Raw genomic sequence first — 20010 nt, 5'->3', positions numbered from 1 at the left:
CCATTTAGGAAAGGTCCACATGCCACAGGTTGATGACCACTGCTCTAAAGTAAATGGCACTTAAATATGTAGACATTCTTATTCTGATATATCCATATATTTGTATTTTATATGGGAAAATATTTCCAGTGTAAAGTTAATCTGTTTTTCATGCAGAAATTTGTTTATAAAATACCTCCTCTTCTTCCCCCTCCTCCAGAGAGTGCTGAGCCATCAAGATGATACAGCTTTACTAAAAGCATATATAGTGGAGTGGCGCAAGTTCTTCACCCAGTGTGATATTTTGCCCAAGCCATTTTGTCAATTAGAGATTACTTTAATGGGCAAGCAGGGCAGCAACAAGAAGTCAAATGTAGAAGACAGTATTGTTCGAAAGGTAAGGGAGAGGTATTAAAGAGTTCTGTTGTGCACTGTTCTGACTATGGTAATAGTACAGAAGATATTGTGTGTCTAAAGATGAAATCGCACCAACCATATAATACGATGTATCATTTTGCTTCAGTGTGAGGGTCAGAACAAATTGCACCTTTTTTTTTTTCTCTCCATGGCAATTTCACTTTCTAGTTTTGCTTTGGCTATAAACAGTTCTGTTCAGATGATTAAAGCAGGTTTTTTTTTGTTTTGTTTTGTTTTGAGTGGTGGTTGTTTTTTATTTACTTAAAATTATAACTTCAGTCCTAGTGGAGGGGCAATTACAAACTCACTGTGAAAACTTTTCCTATGCTTGGGAAGTTCTCCATATAATCACCCAAAATGATCTGTTTATTTTCATCAGATATCTGCATTAAATTATTCCCTGTCTATAATATCTAAAAGCCGCTTGACCATGAGAAATCTGTGATGTGTATCTGAGGTTGGTTAACGTTCCCTCTGTTTTCTTCTCCATTTGTTACACATTCCAGCTCTCATAAACCCATTCTGTAATTGTACAGTGCAAACATAATATGCATATTGATAATGTTAAAATTATCAAAAAGTAATTGAGGAATCAAATAAAGGTTTGCTTTAGAGAACATTGCAATGTTTTGAACAATTCCCTTCCAATACGCTTTAACATTAGAAATGGAAATTCAGCTGAAATTGCCAAACAGTTGTGGAGAAACTTAGAATAAAGAAAGGTAAAATGAACTCTCAGAAGGATATCTGGCTTTTATCAGATGCTTTTTGTGTTAAAATCTAAAGTACAAAGCAATAGTGAAAGACTATGCAGTCTTACCATTAACTTTGCTGTGTTGCTGCGTCATCTTTTCTGAAACTTGTTTTTTGTAAGTTTGTTCATAATCATGAGTCAGAATTTGAACTGGTAAATTTTACAATTCCAGCTGCTTTCCACTGCCAGCATAGACTGATAAGTGGTGTGCTTAGGGTGCATGCATGGTAGTTACTGCCATGTTTGAAGGTACATGGTGATACCTGATGAATATGCTTTGCTCTGCGTATTGACCTTTTGTGTTAGGGAAATGAAATCCAAAAACTGATTTTTCTTTATGTAACTGTTGTGTTCTTTGAGTTTTGGCTTAAGACTGAGCTTGCAAACGATGAACTGTTTGTCTCAGAAGTACCCCCTGGTACTACAACTCCTGACACATTCTATTGCTGGAAGTGGTACTTGGCTAATTAATGAGAGCTGTAGAAGGAATACAGAAGCGATACGGAATACTAGAAGTTAATGTCTGAATCAAATGATCTTTGCTTCTCCACTTGCCCCATTTCATAAAGTAAGCTTAAAATATAAATAGCATATTACTTCTATAACAAGCCAAGAGCAAGTTCTAAAATAGGTATATAACCTGCAAGCTACATTATAACCTTTTTGATTTCTGTTTCTGCTCTCTTGTATTTATTTTTTTTTTGTATAAACTTAGGTCTGTGTATACCTTTCTGATGGAATTTTTTTTCCTTCCTGATATGCAGCTCATGCTAGATACGTGGAATGAATCCATATTTTCAAATATAAAAAATAGACTTCAGGACAGTGCAATGAAGCTAGTTCATGCTGAAAGACTAGGAGAAGCTTTTGACTCTCAACTTGTAATTGGAGTTCGAGAATCATATGGTATGTCTCGCACAAGCTGATCTCTCTTGCCTCCTTACCCAAGGAAATGAATTTTCATCATAGAAGTTGACAGATATGTTGGTAATTTTGGAATGATTATCTCATTTTGTACTGAAGATGTTGTTATGTGGTACCAACTAAATTCTGTTCCAAGTATCTATAACTTCTAAGTGATTTTGCTATGCATTGGTTTCTGCAAAATTGGTATTTTCAAGGAGCAAACGTTTTGATCTTTTAAGTTTGCAGCAATAACCTCAAGTCTGTGCTATTTTCCATACCATTTGAGATTTTTCTGACAGTTTGAAAAAGAAATACTGCATCTGCAGGCTGCATCTAAGACTCCCAGTTTTCCTCTTGTTTGTAAAATGTAGGTTGGTATATCAGAAACTTCTATGACATTTCACCATTGTCTGCATTTTTTTTTCAAAGCATTTTTTGCTGCAGCATGTTGAAGTAAACATGTGACTAATACTTTCTCAGATGACTTTATAGATATTCTAAATATTTAGAACTCTAAATGTATAGGTATTCTAAATTCTAAATGTTTTAACGCTTATTCCATTTAAGGGCTTGTTTTATTTTATTGATTTATTTATTTCCATAACAGTTGAGAGGAAGGTGGAAACTTCTTTTGCTCAAGGTGCTGGTTAGGAGTAACCCTGCTGTCTCCACTCCTAATTTTTCTAAAATAGGAAAAAATCCTAATACAGAAAAAAATGTCTAAAACGAAGACATGGAGACTCTTAAGAACATTGTCTAATAAAAGCTGTTTGCTCAATGAGGTAGAGAAGTCTTTGCTTCATTGGGCATTATGTTGAGCTTTGTTGTTTTATTTATTTATTTTTTTTATCTTTTTCAACTTTGCAGCTGTATTTTTCTGGTTACAATCTTAGAATGTCTGAAACAATGGAGATAAGTATACACTGTTCTCTAGTTCTCTACAGGTAATCTAAATCTAATTGCAACAAAGATTGAGCAGCTGATTACCTTTAGATTCAATGTGCATTTGTAGGATATTTCAAATTGTTCAATGGCATCTTGAAATACAAAACTTATTTTAATGAGAGAGATTTGCTTATTATCGGCCACATAGATTTCCAAGAATTAAGTTTGGACTTTCTCTTTGCAGTTAACCTTTGTTCTAATCCTGAAGATAAACTTCAGATTTATCGGGATAACTTTGAAAAGGCATATTTGGATTCAACAGAGAGATTTTATAGAACACAGGCTCCTTCTTATTTACAACAAAACGGTGTACAGAATTATATGAAATATGTAAGTAAAAATTCTGTTGTAAATTTGTTCTGGAAATGTTAGTGCTTAAAATGATTGCTGTTCTACTTTTGCACAGGCAGATGCTAAACTCAAGGAAGAAGAGAAAAGAGCACTACGATATTTAGAAACAAGGCGTGAATGTAACTCTGTGGAAGCAGTAAGTATAGCATAGAAAAATTGCTGTATTTTGTATTTATATATAGTTATTATATGTGAGTTGATTTTTTTGTGTGTATGTTAGTGTACTTGGTAGCAATAAATTAAGAAACTGTTGATCTTTTTTTAATCATCTGTTATATTTTTTCCTTGCAAAAACCTATGTTACTTTCTAATCTGGCAATTTACAATTTCTACAGGTATCTTACTAGTAAATCTAGATTAAAGTTCAGATGGAAGGGCAGATTTTCATTTAAGTTGATTTTTATTCTTTCATTTTGAGTCAGTTTTTTTCCCCCTATGCTTAACAGTGGATGAGGTTGAAAATAAGTCCACCGATGTAGTAGGTGAACAGTTTCTCCATGCTCGTTTAGAGCACCTGAAAGTGTTACTGTTCATTGCAATCAGAAAGAAAAATGAAAGTTTCATTAAATCTGTTCTAGATTTCCTCTTAGGCTGAAATACGGCCATTTAGTATGTTCCTGTCCTGCTCTCTTTCCCCCCAGCTGAGCAATATTTTACACAGTTCAGACTCAGGAGAAAGATTTAACTGCAGTGAATAGCTCATAATTGTCTATGTTGGAATCAGTTCAGGAAATAGGTTATTTTAAATAAGTACCCTTTAAATCTGGACTTACTGCAGTTGATCAAAATTTATTTTATGTCTTGTGTTAAGTTGTAAATCACTCAATTTGCATAGCTATAAACTGTAACCTGTATGAAGAGGCTGACAAAAGAGAAATGGTCCGGACATGTACAAACAGTTTCTGTGCTAGATCCGGCTGTAGTGTCTCGTTTAAGCCAACCAGGCTGGTCCAAATAGGGTATGCTGGAATGAGAACTATTCTTAGCTCTTGGATGTATACTTGGAAACTAAGTAGGGTAGTTGGTGTTCCAGAAGTGATGGCTCCCTTGAGAGGAAAAAGGTGGTAGAAATGTTAAGCTGGCTCCTGGTTTGGAAGAGGGTTTACCACATTTACTAGCCTACACATTTTAAGGAGATACGGTTTCATGTAGGGATTTTTCTTCAAACTATACTTATTTCTGTGAATCAATTTTTATTAATTATTTTATACAATATACATGTTGAGAACAGATTTTATGTCACAACAAACTTGAGACAGCTCAGACTTTGGAGACTAAATGAGCTAATTCTGTGTTTAATACGTTTCAGCTAATGGAGTGCTGCGTCAATGCCCTGGTGACATCTTTTAAAGAGACTATTTTAGCTGAATGCCAAGGCATGATCAAACGAAATGAAACAGAAAGTAAGTGAAGCTTCAAGAACAGTGCAGGATGAACTCAGCGTCGACTGTATAAAAATAGATTTGTTGGCAGATTTATCAAATCACTGCTTTTAATAGATAGCGGCAGTGTTTTGTAGGTAAAATGTTGCTTCATGCATGTAACTTTTATCCCACAAAATTATCGTGATTGGTTAGTGTTTTTTTAATATCATTTCTGACGTCTGTATGTGCAGTACCCTGACTTGAATGACTGAATAGCTCTCTTATTATTTGAATGAAAGTAATATTATATTATTCTTTTTATTTATTTAGCATTTCTTATTATTTTCCTTATTTTTTTTGACAGCTTATTTTCCTCATGTTGATTTTACTGTGATAAATTTTGCATGTGTGCCATTTTTTGAGTAGTTCATACTGTCGTGTTGTTCCCTCTCTGGCTGCTCCTGCCCCCGCCACCCTCCCCAAAAAAAGATAAGAGATATTTTAAAAGATGTTTCACTTTATTGCTCATCATCTGGTTGTTAGTGCAGGACCAATAAGTTCGTGAACCAAATCTCTACAAATTGTTTATTTGGTTTGATAACCAGTATGTGGCTGTGAATTCTGAAAGTTAGCTCTGTGTGCCTTGCTAAAATTTTCAGAAGGCTCTTCTGCTGCCAGAAATTGAGAAGTTAGTGTTTAAAAGTTGTGTGTTGGTCCTATATGATAAACCAAACTAGATAAGTAACTAAAATGTCATAAATCAAGTTGAAATCAGAGGGTGATTACTTTTTTTGAAGGCTCAGTATCCTGCAGACAATGATTATTAATTAATATCTATATGAAGTTTTTGCTTCTATGCAAATGTGAAAAATGGATTTTATAACTTAAAATAGTGTAGGAAATACTTCTAAAGCTAGAAATATTTGCCCTCAGAAGTATGTTATAGTGATCTGTTTGTGTAGCAGCATGATTTCTGGCAGTAGTCCAAAGCTAAATCTAGAAAGCCAACAAACTTATATGAGTATAGGTTACAGCCTCTGGGAGAATACAGGAGGCTTATTTAAATGAAGAGCTGCAGAAGATCTTGTCTGTATCACCCAGAGCATCTTTCCTTTAGAAATTTGGTGAAGTATTAGTACTGTCCTCTGATTCTTTGTGGCTGCCTCTGCCTCTTGATATTGCTGGGTTGCAAAATACTTCTGTTTTTATTTGGTGTACAAGAACTCAAGCATCTCTTTCAAATCTTTTCTTTCCTGGGCCTATGTTACACTGTTAAAAAAGCTTTAGTGAAGGATGCAGGTGCAGATGATTAAAGATTTAAAGACCAGAGCTATACATAGAAATATATACATCTGACAGTATCCTCTGCTGTACTACACTTACTCATGACTCTCTCTGACATTAATTGCCCCCAACAGCTTCTTCATTTTTTTTTTATTTTTTTTTTTATTGAACAGTATCTGACATAAAAGGGCTGTTATTTTTAATGCTCTGAGCTGTGCACTGCTGTAAATACTCAGTTACGTTAAGTATTTAATATTTACGTGCCCTGCAAAGGAAGGAAGGCATAGTGTTCTCCACCTAAAAACTACCAAAGATGCCATGACTTGCAAACGCTCTTCAGAATCAGCTTCATGAATTCTTGTTTACTTACAGTACTGGGGAGGGAGGCCTACATTTTATTCTTGAAATAATTCATAACATAAATGAAAAGCAAACTTGTCTTTTATGAATGAAAAATGAAAATAGAGCTTGTTTAAATGTCCCCAACAACTACAATATGGATTTCTTTACCTTTCAGTTGCATTCTGATAGACATTTCATTGAAATGTTAATTTCTTTTTCTTTTTTTTTTTTAACTTGGAAATCAGTCTTCGAAGACTGAAATATTCTTCTGCCACTGCTTAATAGGAGAGACCACTGAATTTTATTTTTTATTTTTTGGGGGGATTATTCATGCCATCACTATCTTGCATGAACAGGCATCATACCCTTTAATATCCCACCTGCTTTTTTTTTTTTCACCTAACCTCTGTGGTCTCTCTAAATTGATCTGCTGGTCTTAGCCCAAGTGATTCTTTGTTGCCAGCTTTGTGAAGGGATTATTGATATTTCAGTCCTCTTTTCTAGCAATTTTAAAAAACAACTTCACAAGAAGTAGACAAATACACTGTATTTTTTTTTTTTTAAGTTTTTGAAATGGTAATTGTAAGAACTAAATTCTTTGGGGAAAAATAAAGGAAAAAGTGCTACTTGCCTTGATCAGTTCCAGTTACTTTAGAATTTGGCATGCTTTTATTTAAAACATTGAAGATGATATTGGAAGACACATAGAGAGAGCTTTGTTTGGCTTTAATTTTGAAAGAGAAATGTTGAGACCATATGATTTCTTACGCAGACTCTTGTAGACTACTGACTGAAAGAGATCCGTTTTTGCCAGGGATTTTAAGGCAAGTTACACTGAGAGCCTGGATTTGATCTAAATCGCCATTGGGGTCAGGGCGTTTTATTCAAGTTTGTGATCTTACACGTGTAAGCAAGTTATTACGTGACAATAGATATTTCTTTGTTGCCTTCAGAAGAATATCCTAGTGGGTTCAGACCTAATACAGTCTTCAAAGCATTTTTCCTTCTAAGGGATGAATTGGATTATCTGTTCCTTACATATTCAGTGTCTCACTTGAGATAATCCCAAGCAGCACACTTGTGTTTTGGTTTTGTGGTATGTTTTTTTTTTTTTTTTTAACAGGTCTTTGACTGGTGGCTTTATCAGTATTTGTATCTTTCAGAGTTGCATTTAATGTTTTCACTGATGGATAAAGTTCCAAATGGGATAGAGCCCATGTTGAAAGACTTGGAAGAACATATTGTTAGTGCTGGACTTGCAGATATGGTAGCAGCTGCTGAAACTATTACTACTGTAAGTGTGTTGTTTTAAAATGAATGAAAAAAAAAAGTTAAATGCCCTAATTTTAAGATACACAAATGTGAACTGAAATGATTATTTAAGATTTTTTGTTTAATCATAAATCTTTCACTCTATGAAAATTTGCGATGCCCTTAGAATAACGTCTGTATTGCTTACATTTTCAGTTGTTGCTTTAAAACATGAATCCAATTTGTAGTAAAGAAAATGTTATAAGTTAATTGCAGAGGATACTTACATGTTAGGATTAAAAAGGCCTAATCACTTTTCTCCAAGTCCTAACTCCCTGATAAAATTTGGATTTTACTTTCAACCACTGATCTAAGAGCGGTTGTTCAGTGTGGAAACTTAAAAAGCTTTCATTTTCACCATTCTTTCTGAGCATTTTATCATCTTTTTTTTCTGGGTCTAGGAGGCCTGAGTATTTGCAGCAATTAGGATGTGCCTTTTGTTGGTCCTTGAAAACCTGTTTTCATTGGCAAGTTGTTACACAATATTTAAAAATTTTATGCATTCTCTCTATATTTTTTTCGTATATAGGTCTCTCTATTCTGAAAATCTGTGAGGCTTACATGTTGTAAAACTCCTTTCAGTACAAGGAATAAAAATAAGATGTTCAATCATAATCACTCAGGCTTGAAGATACTGTGTTATTGCAAATCAGAGTATTATATGTAATCTCACACTAACTTCTCTGGAGCCTGTTTTTTTTGTTTGATTTTTGCCTCTTTAACTTTAGGATTCTGAGAAGTACGTAGAGCAATTGCTTACACTATTTAATCGATTTAGTAAGTTGGTTAAAGAAGCTTTTCAAGATGATCCAAGATTTCTTACTGCAAGAGATAAGGTATGTGTTTCTACTCACCACTAGTTTTCATTTTTTTAAGAATTGTTGAATATTATGTCTCTCAAATCCCTTGCTTATTCTGGTAAGTATGTGCACTAAAACACTGAAACATGACAATTGAGTAGTTTTTAATTTGTAGTGTAATAATGCATTTGTGTATAACTTTGTAATGCTGTAGATCAGAAGATGATCTTTGTGTTGAGCAAATTAAATGTTAACGTCTGACTCAGCGATATGTTTAGGAATTACCTAAAATTTGTATCTGGGTTTAGTCCCATGACTTCAGATATGCAACCCATTCCATGCAATCCCTTCCTAAGCTGCTGCTTAAGGTAGTGTGTTAACAGAAAAGAAGAAAACATAAAACATCAATTAATGGAAAACTGAGTCATGGGATTTGAACTCATACTGAAAATCAAATCTGTAAACTTTGAGCTAATAAAAGAATTAGATGAATTTGTTTTTTTGCAGTAATTTAAAAAGGGAGATAAAATCTTTATGATTCATACACTAAAGAGAGAAACTGAGTAACATGCTAATCATCTCTAATTATTTATCTTAGGCATACAAAGCAGTTGTGAATGATGCTACAATATTTAAACTTGAATTGCCATTGAAGCAAAAGGGGTAAGTTATATAAATTTTAATGTGAGTCAAGGTTTTTAAGTTGTTAAAGACTGGGCTTCTCTTTTTAAATGTCCTTATGAGGTAGGGCTGCATTTAAAAGTGCTTTGTATTCTTTGTGTTACAGAATTTCAGATTGATTATCAAACAGTTAGATGCTCCTCACGTGGAGGCAGATCAGTGAATAGCAGTTGATTTAAACTGAGCCTTATTTCTTGTAATTATGGATCTGTTGTTTTGTAGCAGAGTTATGAGTTGTTTCAGTGGTTGAATTTAATGACGCTTTCATGGATAATTTCTTTCCAAAAAATGAGCTACATAACTACCCAAATTTCAGTAAAAGTCCTGGGGAAAACTGAGGCTGTAATCTTTGAGAACTCTGGCTGGTTAAGATGTGACCATCCAGCAGCCAGCTAGATGGCCTTCTCTGGTGCCAGCTGGGACTGGGACCTGTGCAGCTGCTCCTTTTTGGTTTGAGCGCAGGGTTAACCAGGTTAGTTGAAACAACTTCCAGTAGAAGATTAAGCTGACCTATGTGACTCCTCACTCGAGAGGAAAAAGCATGCTTACAACAGCTACTCTGCAAACCCAGCCCAGAGGAGGCAGAAGTCAGTCAGTTGATGTTAACACTTAACACATGGTGTGCCACCTGCATAGGAATCTATACATTGTGTTTGGGCTTCCGTATGTATAGTTTGTAGTCTGATTTACTGCAGAAACAAAGCTTATGTAGCTGGGCTGCCAGCTTCCCTTTCTGTTAACTTCTAAACAAGTTTGTCCAACCGTGTTGAAATTAGGGTGCGTTGAAAGGTGAATGAAGGGTACACATTTCCAATTTTTGTACCTTACATAAAAGTAGGAGCACAGCAGGTGAAAGAAAGCAGAAGACTGAAAGAGGAAGTGCTTAACTTGGGAAAAGCCAGACAACAGGAGACATGGATCCAGGTTGTTCTGATGTTAGTTAGGACATAATTTCATATAGTTTCTAGTTTAGAGAGCACTTACTGGAAAATGAATAAATAGAAACATCACTTTGAAATTCAGAGGTGCTTTTAATTTTTTTTTTTTGCTAGGATTCTGTTAGAAACTGGGTGCATTCTCTATTTTATGAAATAGTAACACATTGCACAACATGACATGTTCAATGGCAAGCTGAGCTAAGTTCTCTAAGAGCCATAGATAAAGTAAGTCTGCTTTATCACAAGACAGTCATACCAGTTGAAATGATTCTCTACATTTTTACAGTTATGGGTAAAGCCTGTATTTTTCTTAATTCCAGTTGATCACATTACTCTTTCCAGGATAAGTTGTTATCAATTCAACTTACCTACAAGTTCCTAGTTTATGTTTTTCCTGGGGAAAAGGCACAATTAAACTATATCTGTGAGAATTAATTATTTTACAGCCACCCTCCCCCGGCTCACAGGTGCTAGATACCTGTTCAGTGTTTGTGTTCACAGCAGCACGGAATGGCTGAGGTCGGAAGGGCCCTCTGGAGGTCGGTTGGTCCAACCCCTGCTCAAGCAGGGACAAGCAGAGCAGTATCTTGCCCAGGACCAAGTTTGGGTGACCTGGTTCTTACACTGTTTGCTTTTGGACTGATGGTATGCCTGGACAGGGACTAGCCTTGCTGTTTTTGTTACTGGAGGAACACCTTTACAAAGGACTGGATTCCTGCTTTGCATACTTTGCACAGATGTAGGCAAGACAAAAGAGCTTATGTCTCTGCTAATGTTTAAATTTCCCATGGGAATATGCAAATCAATACCACATTAAAACTGCTTTTCACTGCTAAAAATAAACCTGCCTAGCGATCTCTTAAAGACCACCATGATGGCAATGGTCTTCTGTCCAGTATTCTTCCTTGCAAGCTCCTTCAAGTAGTCCACATACACAGTGTGTTTTAATTAAATTAAATTCCATTCTACTTAATTTGTGCCATTAAATTCAATTTAAGTATTTAGTTGTGGGTTTTTTTGTGTTGTCAGAATCTTGAAGATTCAGAAAAATGTCAGAACCCATTGATTTAAGTAAGGCTCTGCCTTGTAATAAAGAAAGATTAGAGATCTGCTTTTACTGCAGGTGGTCTTAAGTAGCAGACACCATCCTGCAAGCTGCTGTATGAACTAAAAAGGATGAGTTCTCTGAAGAGTTTTCACAGCCATCTACGCTAGGTGATAAGCAAGGGTGAGAGAATGAGGAAGAGCACTGGATTCATGAGCATCCCCACAGCATCTTACCTGTAATCTTGCTCACTGCCTTTGTTTCTCCTAGAGAACCTTTTACAGAGTGCTGGCCCTAACAATTTGAGACTGGCAACCAGATGGTGCCACCTGGCTTCGGGAGTAGGATTGATCACTGGCACTATTTTAGTCAACAGCCTAGATGCGGGTTCAGAGCACAACCTTGTGCTTGCAGGCCTTTTGAAGAACTGTCCACTACTATCTACTACTACTAGAGAGTCTGCTACTGTAGCATCTGCTTCTTCAGCTTTTTTAATCTCCCAGTCATTAGCCTGTTGTTTCTGCCTGGTGTAGTCTGACCGTGTTACTAGGTGCTAGGTGTGTCAGGCTTTGCCTCCTGAGAAATGCAGTGCAGGAGGTTGTTCTTGAGACTTGTCAAGAGATCACACCACATGGGCAAGATGAGTGAGACATTTCACTGTGGTGTTTGTTGGTTTGTTACTGGAATACTCACTGCTGTGCAATATTTAGTTGTTTAAAACTACAGTTTGAATGTGGTCATAGACAGAGTTCTAAAATTAAAAGCAGTTGGTGTGATCAAGCTGTAGAAGCTGTCTGAAAATGTTAAACAATATTTATTCTTCCAAGAAGAAAAGGGAGTTGGCCTGAATTTTTCATTAGCATAACAAGGATATGAATTCTCCACCAAGTCCCTTGCCAAGGGGATCAGGAAAGAGTGGTCTGTCTTGTTAACAGTGCAACTACTCCAGAATAGCAGGATTCTCTTCAGTCTGAAGACGTGTTGTTCTTTTATTTAGTGTTGGATTGAAAACACAGCCGGAATCCAAATGCCCCGAGCTTCTTGCTAATTACTGTGACATGTTGCTAAGAAAAACACCACTAAGCAAAAAACTAACCTCTGAAGAAATTGAAGCAAAGCTAAAAGAAGTGGTACGTTCTTGCTTTCTTCTGCTTGATTAGTCTTGAATGTATTTAGTTGTTTTATTTCCTCATGTGGGTGGAGGTCTTGATCTTCAAAAAGCTATGTGAAGTGTAACAGTTGGGAAAGGAGGTTCTTATATCATGAAGTGTGTGTGTTTATAACTTGTTAACCATGCAGTGTTTTGTGTCTCTGTGTTGTCAGGTCACAAAATTGAATATGCTAAATTATTGCCTATATCAAACTAGTGTTATGGTAACAAATGTTAATATAGAAAATAATACAGGATAGGTTTTCATGCCAGTTGTTAATGTCTTCTCTGATTTAAGAGAAGTTCCTTGATAGCAGACAAATGAAGAAATCAGATGTGTGATGTTATAAAAGATTCGTAGACAATGGCTATGATATGATACAGTATAGTACAGGTCCTCTCGAGGCAATCTCAGGTAGCCTTTTTCTACTTCTTAGTCCACAAAGGCATTAGGTGGGCCTTTAAAGTCTTCAGATTGACAGTGCAAATAAGTGTATTACAATCTTTCTTGGCAGCTTTTGGTACTTAAATATGTACAGAATAAAGATGTTTTCATGCGATATCACAAAGCTCACTTAACACGCCGCCTGATATTAGATATATCAGCTGACAGTGAAATTGAGGAGAATATGGTGGAGTGGCTCCGAGTAAGTAGCCTGATATCTTCCTTTTATTTGGTTGTTCCTGTTGCTTGTATTAATTCCTACTCTTAAACTGAGATACCATTCTTGCTTAGGTGAGTTATATTTTAAATCACAGGTCACTTTGGTCTTCTTCTGCTTCAATTTTATTTTGATACTTTGTGGGATTAAAGCAGTTTAAGTTTTTTTCCTAAGAGAAATGTTGATCCTAATAGTGATGAAGACAGATTTTAAAATATTTCACATATGATTATCTTTGTAATTTCCATATGTAAATGAGCAAAATGCAGTGTACTAGTTTAGGTATGGAAATTATTTGAGACTGGTGGCCTAATTGTGAAACTTTATGTACACTTGAATATTATTTGCATGCTTTAATTAACTGATTCCTCAATGCATGCATATGTTCTTAAGCACCTGGATTTCTTTAAAAGACTCATCATATGCCTGTAAGGGGTAACTGCTTGCAGTCCATACAAAAAAAGACCTTTATACTACATCGCTGCTTGTTGTAATAAGGTGATGCTATCAGTGTACTTTACTGCTTTTCATTTCTTTTAGTTTGTTATTTTAAAAGTGAAGCTTTTTGTTCTTAGTTGTTTATGTCATAGTTTAGTGTTCTGTTTGTTTGTACAGGAAGTAGGTATGCCAGCAGACTATGTAAACAAGTTGGCTAGAATGTTTCAAGATATCAAAGTATCTGAAGACTTGAACCAGGCCTTCAAAGAAATGCACAAAAATAATAAACTTGCTTTACCAGGTATTGTTTTTCAAATGATTTGCTGTTTTTAATTTCTCTTGTGGAAAAATAATTCTGTTGAATCTTGAGTTAAAAATTGCATCAACTGCAGGTTGCACATAGCCTTTGGGGCACTGCTACCCCCTAGACTGGAATGTCTGTACTCTGTGTAGGCTCTGCTTTCTCTTACAGTTGACACTTGAGCTATGTTATTCTGGTAGTTTCTGTGTTTTCTCACTATTAGCAGTTTTGCAGATATAGACTCCCTAGCTAATTGTAGCTGAATTCCAAGCAAGATTTGAATCAGTTTCAACCAGCTGAATGCCTTAACTACATCCTTCTTTCGTGTCCTCATCATTCTTCGTGAGTGCTTCATGCTGTGCTCTTCCTTTACCTGCTGGCAGGAGAGCTGGATGCACGCTGCTAAGAGTTCAGATGATGTTTCTGAGATTAAATTTCACTGATGAGAAAGAGGCTGGGGAACATCCAGGTTTGGACCTGTCACTGCTGAAAACCCTTAAGTAGTGCTTACGAACATCAGCTATAAAGCTGTATCAGTGCATAAGGAGCTCTGCAGAGGCAAGCCAGAAAAGCAGAGGTTTCAGTCAGTGTTGCTGGCAGAAAGCCAGTGGTCCATAAATAGAGAACATTAATGTTTAAATAGTTAGGGACCCTGCTAATTTATGAAAATTTACTCCTTCATAATTGTATTAAGAGTAGACAAAATGCATTCTGTTTGTCTGTTACACCTGCAGATTCATCTAACCCAGTATTGTCTTACAGCTGACTCTGTGAATATTAAAATTTTAAATGCTGGTGCCTGGTCCCGTAGTTCTGAAAAAGTATTTGTCTCGCTGCCCACGGAATTAGAAGATCTCATCCCAGAAGTTGAAGAGTTTTATAAAAAGAATCACAGTGGTAGGAAACTGCACTGGCACCACCTCATGTCCAATGGAATTGTAAGTGTCCAGTTTTTGTTGCTTCAGTCTCAACGACTGCATGTTCTGTGTGTTTATAAGAGCAGGAAAGCTTGGTATTCAGAAAGGATTAAAACACAATTGCCATTCTGTTCACAGATAACTTTTAAGAATGAGGTTGGCCAGTATGACTTGGAGGTAACAACATTTCAGCTAGCTGTGCTGTTTGCATGGAACCAAAGACCCAGAGAGAAGATCAGCTTTGAAAATCTTAAACTGGCAACTGAACTCCCTGATGCAGAACTTAGGAGGACTTTATGGGTATTTCCCTTTCTCTTGAAACAGATTTCTTCCTGATTTTTGTACTCTGGAGTACTGGATAAGTATTTTTAAAGCGCTATCAGATAACACTTTGAAATGTGGACGCCTTCCTTGCTAATTAATCTGTTGTAATGCTGGCTCCTTGCACTACTGTTGAGCACACACGGCCTTTACATTAACATGTTCTCTATTCTCAGAGTTAGATAATTTAAGCTTTTGGAAACAGCAAAACCTTTCTGACCATATCCTGCCTAAAGCACACAGTTATGATTGTGGTTTATGGAGCAGGACTGGTTTAATTCTAGGAACTCACTATCACTCAATAACTGTATGTTACTTAAAAATAACTTCAGTGTTTGCTTTATCAGCCTTTTAACAATTTAGCTCACAAATAAAATGAGAAATCATGTAAATGAGACTTAATACCACAAGCTACTCTGTAGCCATGAATTTGTGCATTTTACTTGGTGTTATTTTACTCATGCTAACTCAGTTTACCAAATCTCTTTCTGAAGTATGGCCCCTTTCTGGTTTTACTGGTATCTCCCTGTTGCCCCCCTGGCAGTTCCAAACCAGGCTACGTGGTTCCTCCATTACAGTCTGCACAGTGGTGAACAATGTTCTTAAATAGTAACTGTTTCCATTTAGAAAGTCTGGTGTTTTATTTTCATTCTTTTTTTCCCCCCTTTTTCTCTGTAGTCTCTTGTAGCATTTCCAAAGCTGAAACGTCAGGTTTTATTGTATGAACCTCAAGTCAATTCACCCAAAGACTTTACAGAAGGAACCCTCTTCTCGGTGAACCAGGAGTTCAGTTTAATGTAAGATGATGTTTGAAAATGAAAATAACAATGTGCTATGTTATGATTAAGGGAATTCGCCTTAACCTTCATCCTTGGAAGTTTTCAAGATTCAGCTAGGCACAGGCTTTGCTATCCTGTCCTCACTTCAGTTTTAGTGGTAGTCGTGCTTCAAACAGGTGGTTGAACCAGATGACTTCCAGCAGCTCCTCCAGACAAGCGGTTGTATGGTTCTGATTTCTGTGAAGTTAAACTTCTTAAACACCTAGGGAAGAGATGCAAAATGTGAGGCTCTACCTTTCTGTTACTAATGAACCCACGAGATTTCATATGGAAAGAACACCATGTAAGCAGAACACCCCCAAACACACGCAGTTCCAAAAGCATATTTTTAATTTAAAGGAAAGGAGGCTGCTTAATATTCTGCTATGCTGTCCAAAGCTGGGCTTTTTGGTGTGACTTCCATCAGAGAGGAGTGTCTTCATTTCAGTGAGAACTGCAGTGCTCTTCTACTGGTGCTTTGAAATGCTTCAAAGCACATAGTAGCATAGAGAGAATATATACAGCCTCTTTTATATTGATTTTTGCTTCTCTTTATTGTCAATAACTACAATTAGAACCAGCTCCTTGCTAGAAACTTGAGATTCTGGTCCTCGTACTCAGTAGCAGCTGGACATCTGGATCTGTGGAAAGAGAGAGAGGTGACAAATCTGCTGCTCTTGGGGCTTAGTTTCTTGCCATTTTGCCCAGGGCCACGATGGTTTGTTCATGTCGTCAGGATCACAAGCTTTGGGAAATGATGCAAGCACATGACAGAAGAGTCAGGCTGCACAGAAATTTTGGGGGTGACTGCTGAAGAATACCAGGAGCTTTTTTGCTATTTTTTTTATGGTCCGTTATTTATTTTTTTTTTTTTTTTTTTTTTTTTTTTTTAAAATGCCATACAGACGGTTCTTGTGATATAAATGAGCTGGTCCCGTTTTCTGAACTCTGTTGTAAAATCTCCTTTGAAGAACCCTAGTTTTATATAATTAAAATGAAATATATTTCTCTGGAAATCTATTCTTTAAAATAGTGCTGGTAACTTTTCAATTTTGGACTCTGTCAGTTTCAGCTGATGATTTTTTTGGTAATGATAGTATTTTCATGTTAGTTTTTTCCTTTTTTTTTCATGGAGTTGGCATTGAATTCTGATATGGCAGCTGGCTATCTCACTCCTGCAAGGCTAATAGCCTATAAATATCTGATATATGATGGTACTCCTTGCTGCTGTAATATAAGTTTAATAGGAATTCCTTAACTGAAAATGTATTTTTGCCTTATTTTTTATACAATACAACTTTTTCAGAAAAAACGCTAAAGTTCAGAAAAGGGGCAAGATAAATTTGATCGGTCGATTGCAACTTACTACAGAGAGAATGCGAGAAGAGGAAAATGAAGGAATCGTCCAGCTAAGAATATTAAGAACCCAGGTTAGTAAATGTCAGAGGAATATAAAATTATCTTATTTCATTTGTTGTATTGCTGCTACTGCATGTTGTCCACATTTGAATTTTGATGTATGAAAGGAATGCTTCTGGATCCTACGAGCTCTTACTTCTGCTGTATGGTTTTATTACTTTGTGAATAGCAGATCTTGTTTGTGTGTGTGTGCTTGTGTACTTGTAGTTATTGGCCTCCTGTTCTAACGTAACAGATTATGATATTAATCAGGACAGAGCAGCTATTAAGCAAGCAGTAAAGGCGTAACTGTGTAGTGGTGGGTAAAGTTGACTTACTGAGCCAGCAACATGAAAAGGATATTCAGATCTTTTTGGCTACTCTGTGTGAAGAGAGAGAATAATCTCAGAGATGGGGATCGCTCTCCTGTGACAGTAGTATAGGTTTCTGAGAGACCTAGAGGGAAAGTTTGTAATTGCATCTTGGCTGTACAGCCTGCTTTGTGGTGGATTGTCCTTTCTCAGTCAGGTATCATATCAAACCGTTTTAGCTGACAATTCTCAACAATTCATTTGGGGGAGCATCCCATCGTTACTTGCGATGGAGTCTCAAAATCCCCTTTTACCGCCAAACTGCAGGTTTCTCCTGATCAGGCAGATTAGACTCCAAACCAACCAAGTTGTAAACTGTGTCACCTGACCTAACATCCTGGATGTTCTTTCAGCCAGAGGATTAATGCTTAGTGGTGCTTATCAAATAAGAACTCCTTGTGAATGTCACTTTGACACAAAACGTGCATTTCACAAAGTATTCACAAGGTATTCACCCTGGAAATGTGACTTTTGCTCAGAGAAGGAAGGACAGGTGAATGAACATCAGGTTTTAGTGACTAACACTCAAGATATAAAAAGTAAGAGTAGATTCACCTTTGGTTGGAGTTGTCATACTTCTCATGCATCTTGAGTGCTGCATTCTGTTACACTATCAACTTCTTTGTAAAGACAGCTTGGTATCTACTTAGGCTAAGGAATACAGCAGAATGTGACTTACACTTAGTGCTTGATTACTGGCAAATTCAAAGCTGTATGCCTCAGGGATTTGTAACTTTAAACATGTTTTTAATATATCCTAAATGAGCCTTTTGTGTACTTCTTTGGTTTGAGTTTTGTCAAGTTCTTGGCCACAACTTAGAAGGTAATGAACTCTGTTGTTTGACCTTGCGAGTAAAGAGTGTTCTTACATTCTTTTCTCAACATTCTTGGATTTATTTTACTTTGTTCCCTCTTATAAGACTAGGGGAATAGAAACTTCCAGGAGATCTTTCTACTGTTTTATTCTAGTGTTTAAAGTCTAATCATGATGGCCCACTTGGACAACTGGTTATAATTCACTAAGGTGAAACACTGTGTTTGGAGTCTCTCTTTTCAAGTATGTTAAGATTTGGCCCTCACTTAAGAAATATATAAGCCAGAACAGACGTTGGCACTGTCTTGTTTTAACTGAGGCATGTCTTGAGTGCAGTATTTATGATGGAAAAGTAACTTTTATATTTGATGTCTTAGGAAGAATATAGATTTCTTTGCTGCCTTGCCTTAACCAGGAGCTAATTATTAATACTGTGGTCACTTTGTCACTTCCACCAGATATTTCAATTTTTTTCCTCTTGTTCCCCACCAGGAGGCTATCATCCAAATAATGAAAATGCGGAAGAAAATTACTAATGCCCAGCTTCAGACTGAACTGGTAGAAATATTGAAAAACATGTTCTTGCCACAAAAGAAAATGATAAAAGAGCAAATTGAATGGCTTATAGAGCACAAATATATCAGAAGAGACGAGTCGGATATCAACACCTTCATATATATGGCATAATTTAAGGACTCTGTGAGATGCTGAAAACATAAACGGAAGGGTGCTTGGACAGACAGCTGCAACAGTTTGTGCTGCAGAAGGACTTGTTTTGACTTTCATTACATATTAAAATCCCTGCCTTACCTTAAAGAGGACTATATTTTGCCAATCTCATTCAGCTAGCATGATGGCATTCCCTTCATGTTGCACACTTTTAACAGCATGCTGTTTTGTGGGAAACTTGCATTCATGAAGAGCCCATTGTGAACTTTTAAAAGTAGATTTGATTTACACCCACTGGGAAGAATACAGGTTTGGGTTTTTAGATGACCAGTACTTGCACAAGGAAAAAATATTCAAATATTCATGCACTGAGGAACTGCTATTAGTTTTGTTTTGGTTTTTGTTGTGTTTTTTTTTTTTTTTTTAAATGCGATTAGGACTAGAAGTAGCACTTTCACTTTTGTGTTTTGGATCAACAGAGTAATGTACTGTCCACCTTTGATCCTTTTTATGTAATAACATTTGAGAGACACACATGCCTCACAAACTGATATATATTTGTTACAGTTAAAATCTGTTGGCTAGAGCAGTGCTTCAATCTAGTAACTGGATTTTAATATTTGACACATTAGTGACACAAAACTAATTCCAACTCATGGGTGATATTTTTCCTTAAGCAAGAGATCATTGTTTTTAAATTGCTGTAAAGAAGTGGATACACATTATTTGTTACTTTACATTATTTGGACAGGTGATTTGGTACAATCCTTTTTGAGAAGGCAAAGCGTTTTTGAATGATACTTCACTCTACAAACAGTTTTCACGGGTGGTTCTGTTATAGTGAACAGAAATATTAAGTGTATTTCCTTGTACATTTAATATTTGTATTCCAAATGTTTAAGTATGACTACATATATCTGAATGCATTAAATAGTAATTGATGCACAAATCCCCCAGAAAAAGGATAACACTCAAAGATCCCTGTATTAATTCCTCATTGGTAACTCTAACCTTACATACATATGTAATCGAAT

At 36.2% G+C, this 20010-nt stretch overlaps 1 protein-coding gene across 1 annotated transcript in view; it reads left to right on the top strand.

Annotated features, from left to right (window-relative positions):
* The window catches only part of CUL5 (cullin 5), a 29537-nt gene extending 10186 nt beyond the window's left edge, over positions 1-19351 (top strand). Inside the window, exons 4-19 of the mRNA XM_032198230.1 lie at positions 200-376; positions 1915-2056; positions 3186-3331; positions 3408-3488; positions 4662-4755; positions 7506-7636; positions 8382-8489; positions 9052-9116; positions 12115-12247; positions 12783-12914; positions 13545-13668; positions 14431-14606; positions 14724-14885; positions 15585-15703; positions 17031-17154; positions 18800-19351. Of these exons, the coding sequence (XP_032054121.1) occupies positions 200-376; positions 1915-2056; positions 3186-3331; positions 3408-3488; positions 4662-4755; positions 7506-7636; positions 8382-8489; positions 9052-9116; positions 12115-12247; positions 12783-12914; positions 13545-13668; positions 14431-14606; positions 14724-14885; positions 15585-15703; positions 17031-17154; positions 18800-18994 (2109 nt within the window). The 3' untranslated portion in view covers positions 18995-19351. The remainder of the gene's footprint in view (positions 1-199; positions 377-1914; positions 2057-3185; positions 3332-3407; positions 3489-4661; positions 4756-7505; positions 7637-8381; positions 8490-9051; positions 9117-12114; positions 12248-12782; positions 12915-13544; positions 13669-14430; positions 14607-14723; positions 14886-15584; positions 15704-17030; positions 17155-18799) is intronic.
* The last annotated feature ends 659 nt before the right edge of the window (positions 19352-20010 follow it).

This window comes from Aythya fuligula, chromosome 1, assembly GCF_009819795.1.
Source record: "Aythya fuligula isolate bAytFul2 chromosome 1, bAytFul2.pri, whole genome shotgun sequence".
Taxonomy (NCBI): Eukaryota; Metazoa; Chordata; class Aves; order Anseriformes; family Anatidae; genus Aythya; species Aythya fuligula.
Note: the sequence above shows the minus strand (reverse complement) of the source record. Positions and strands in the feature narration are given on the sequence as shown.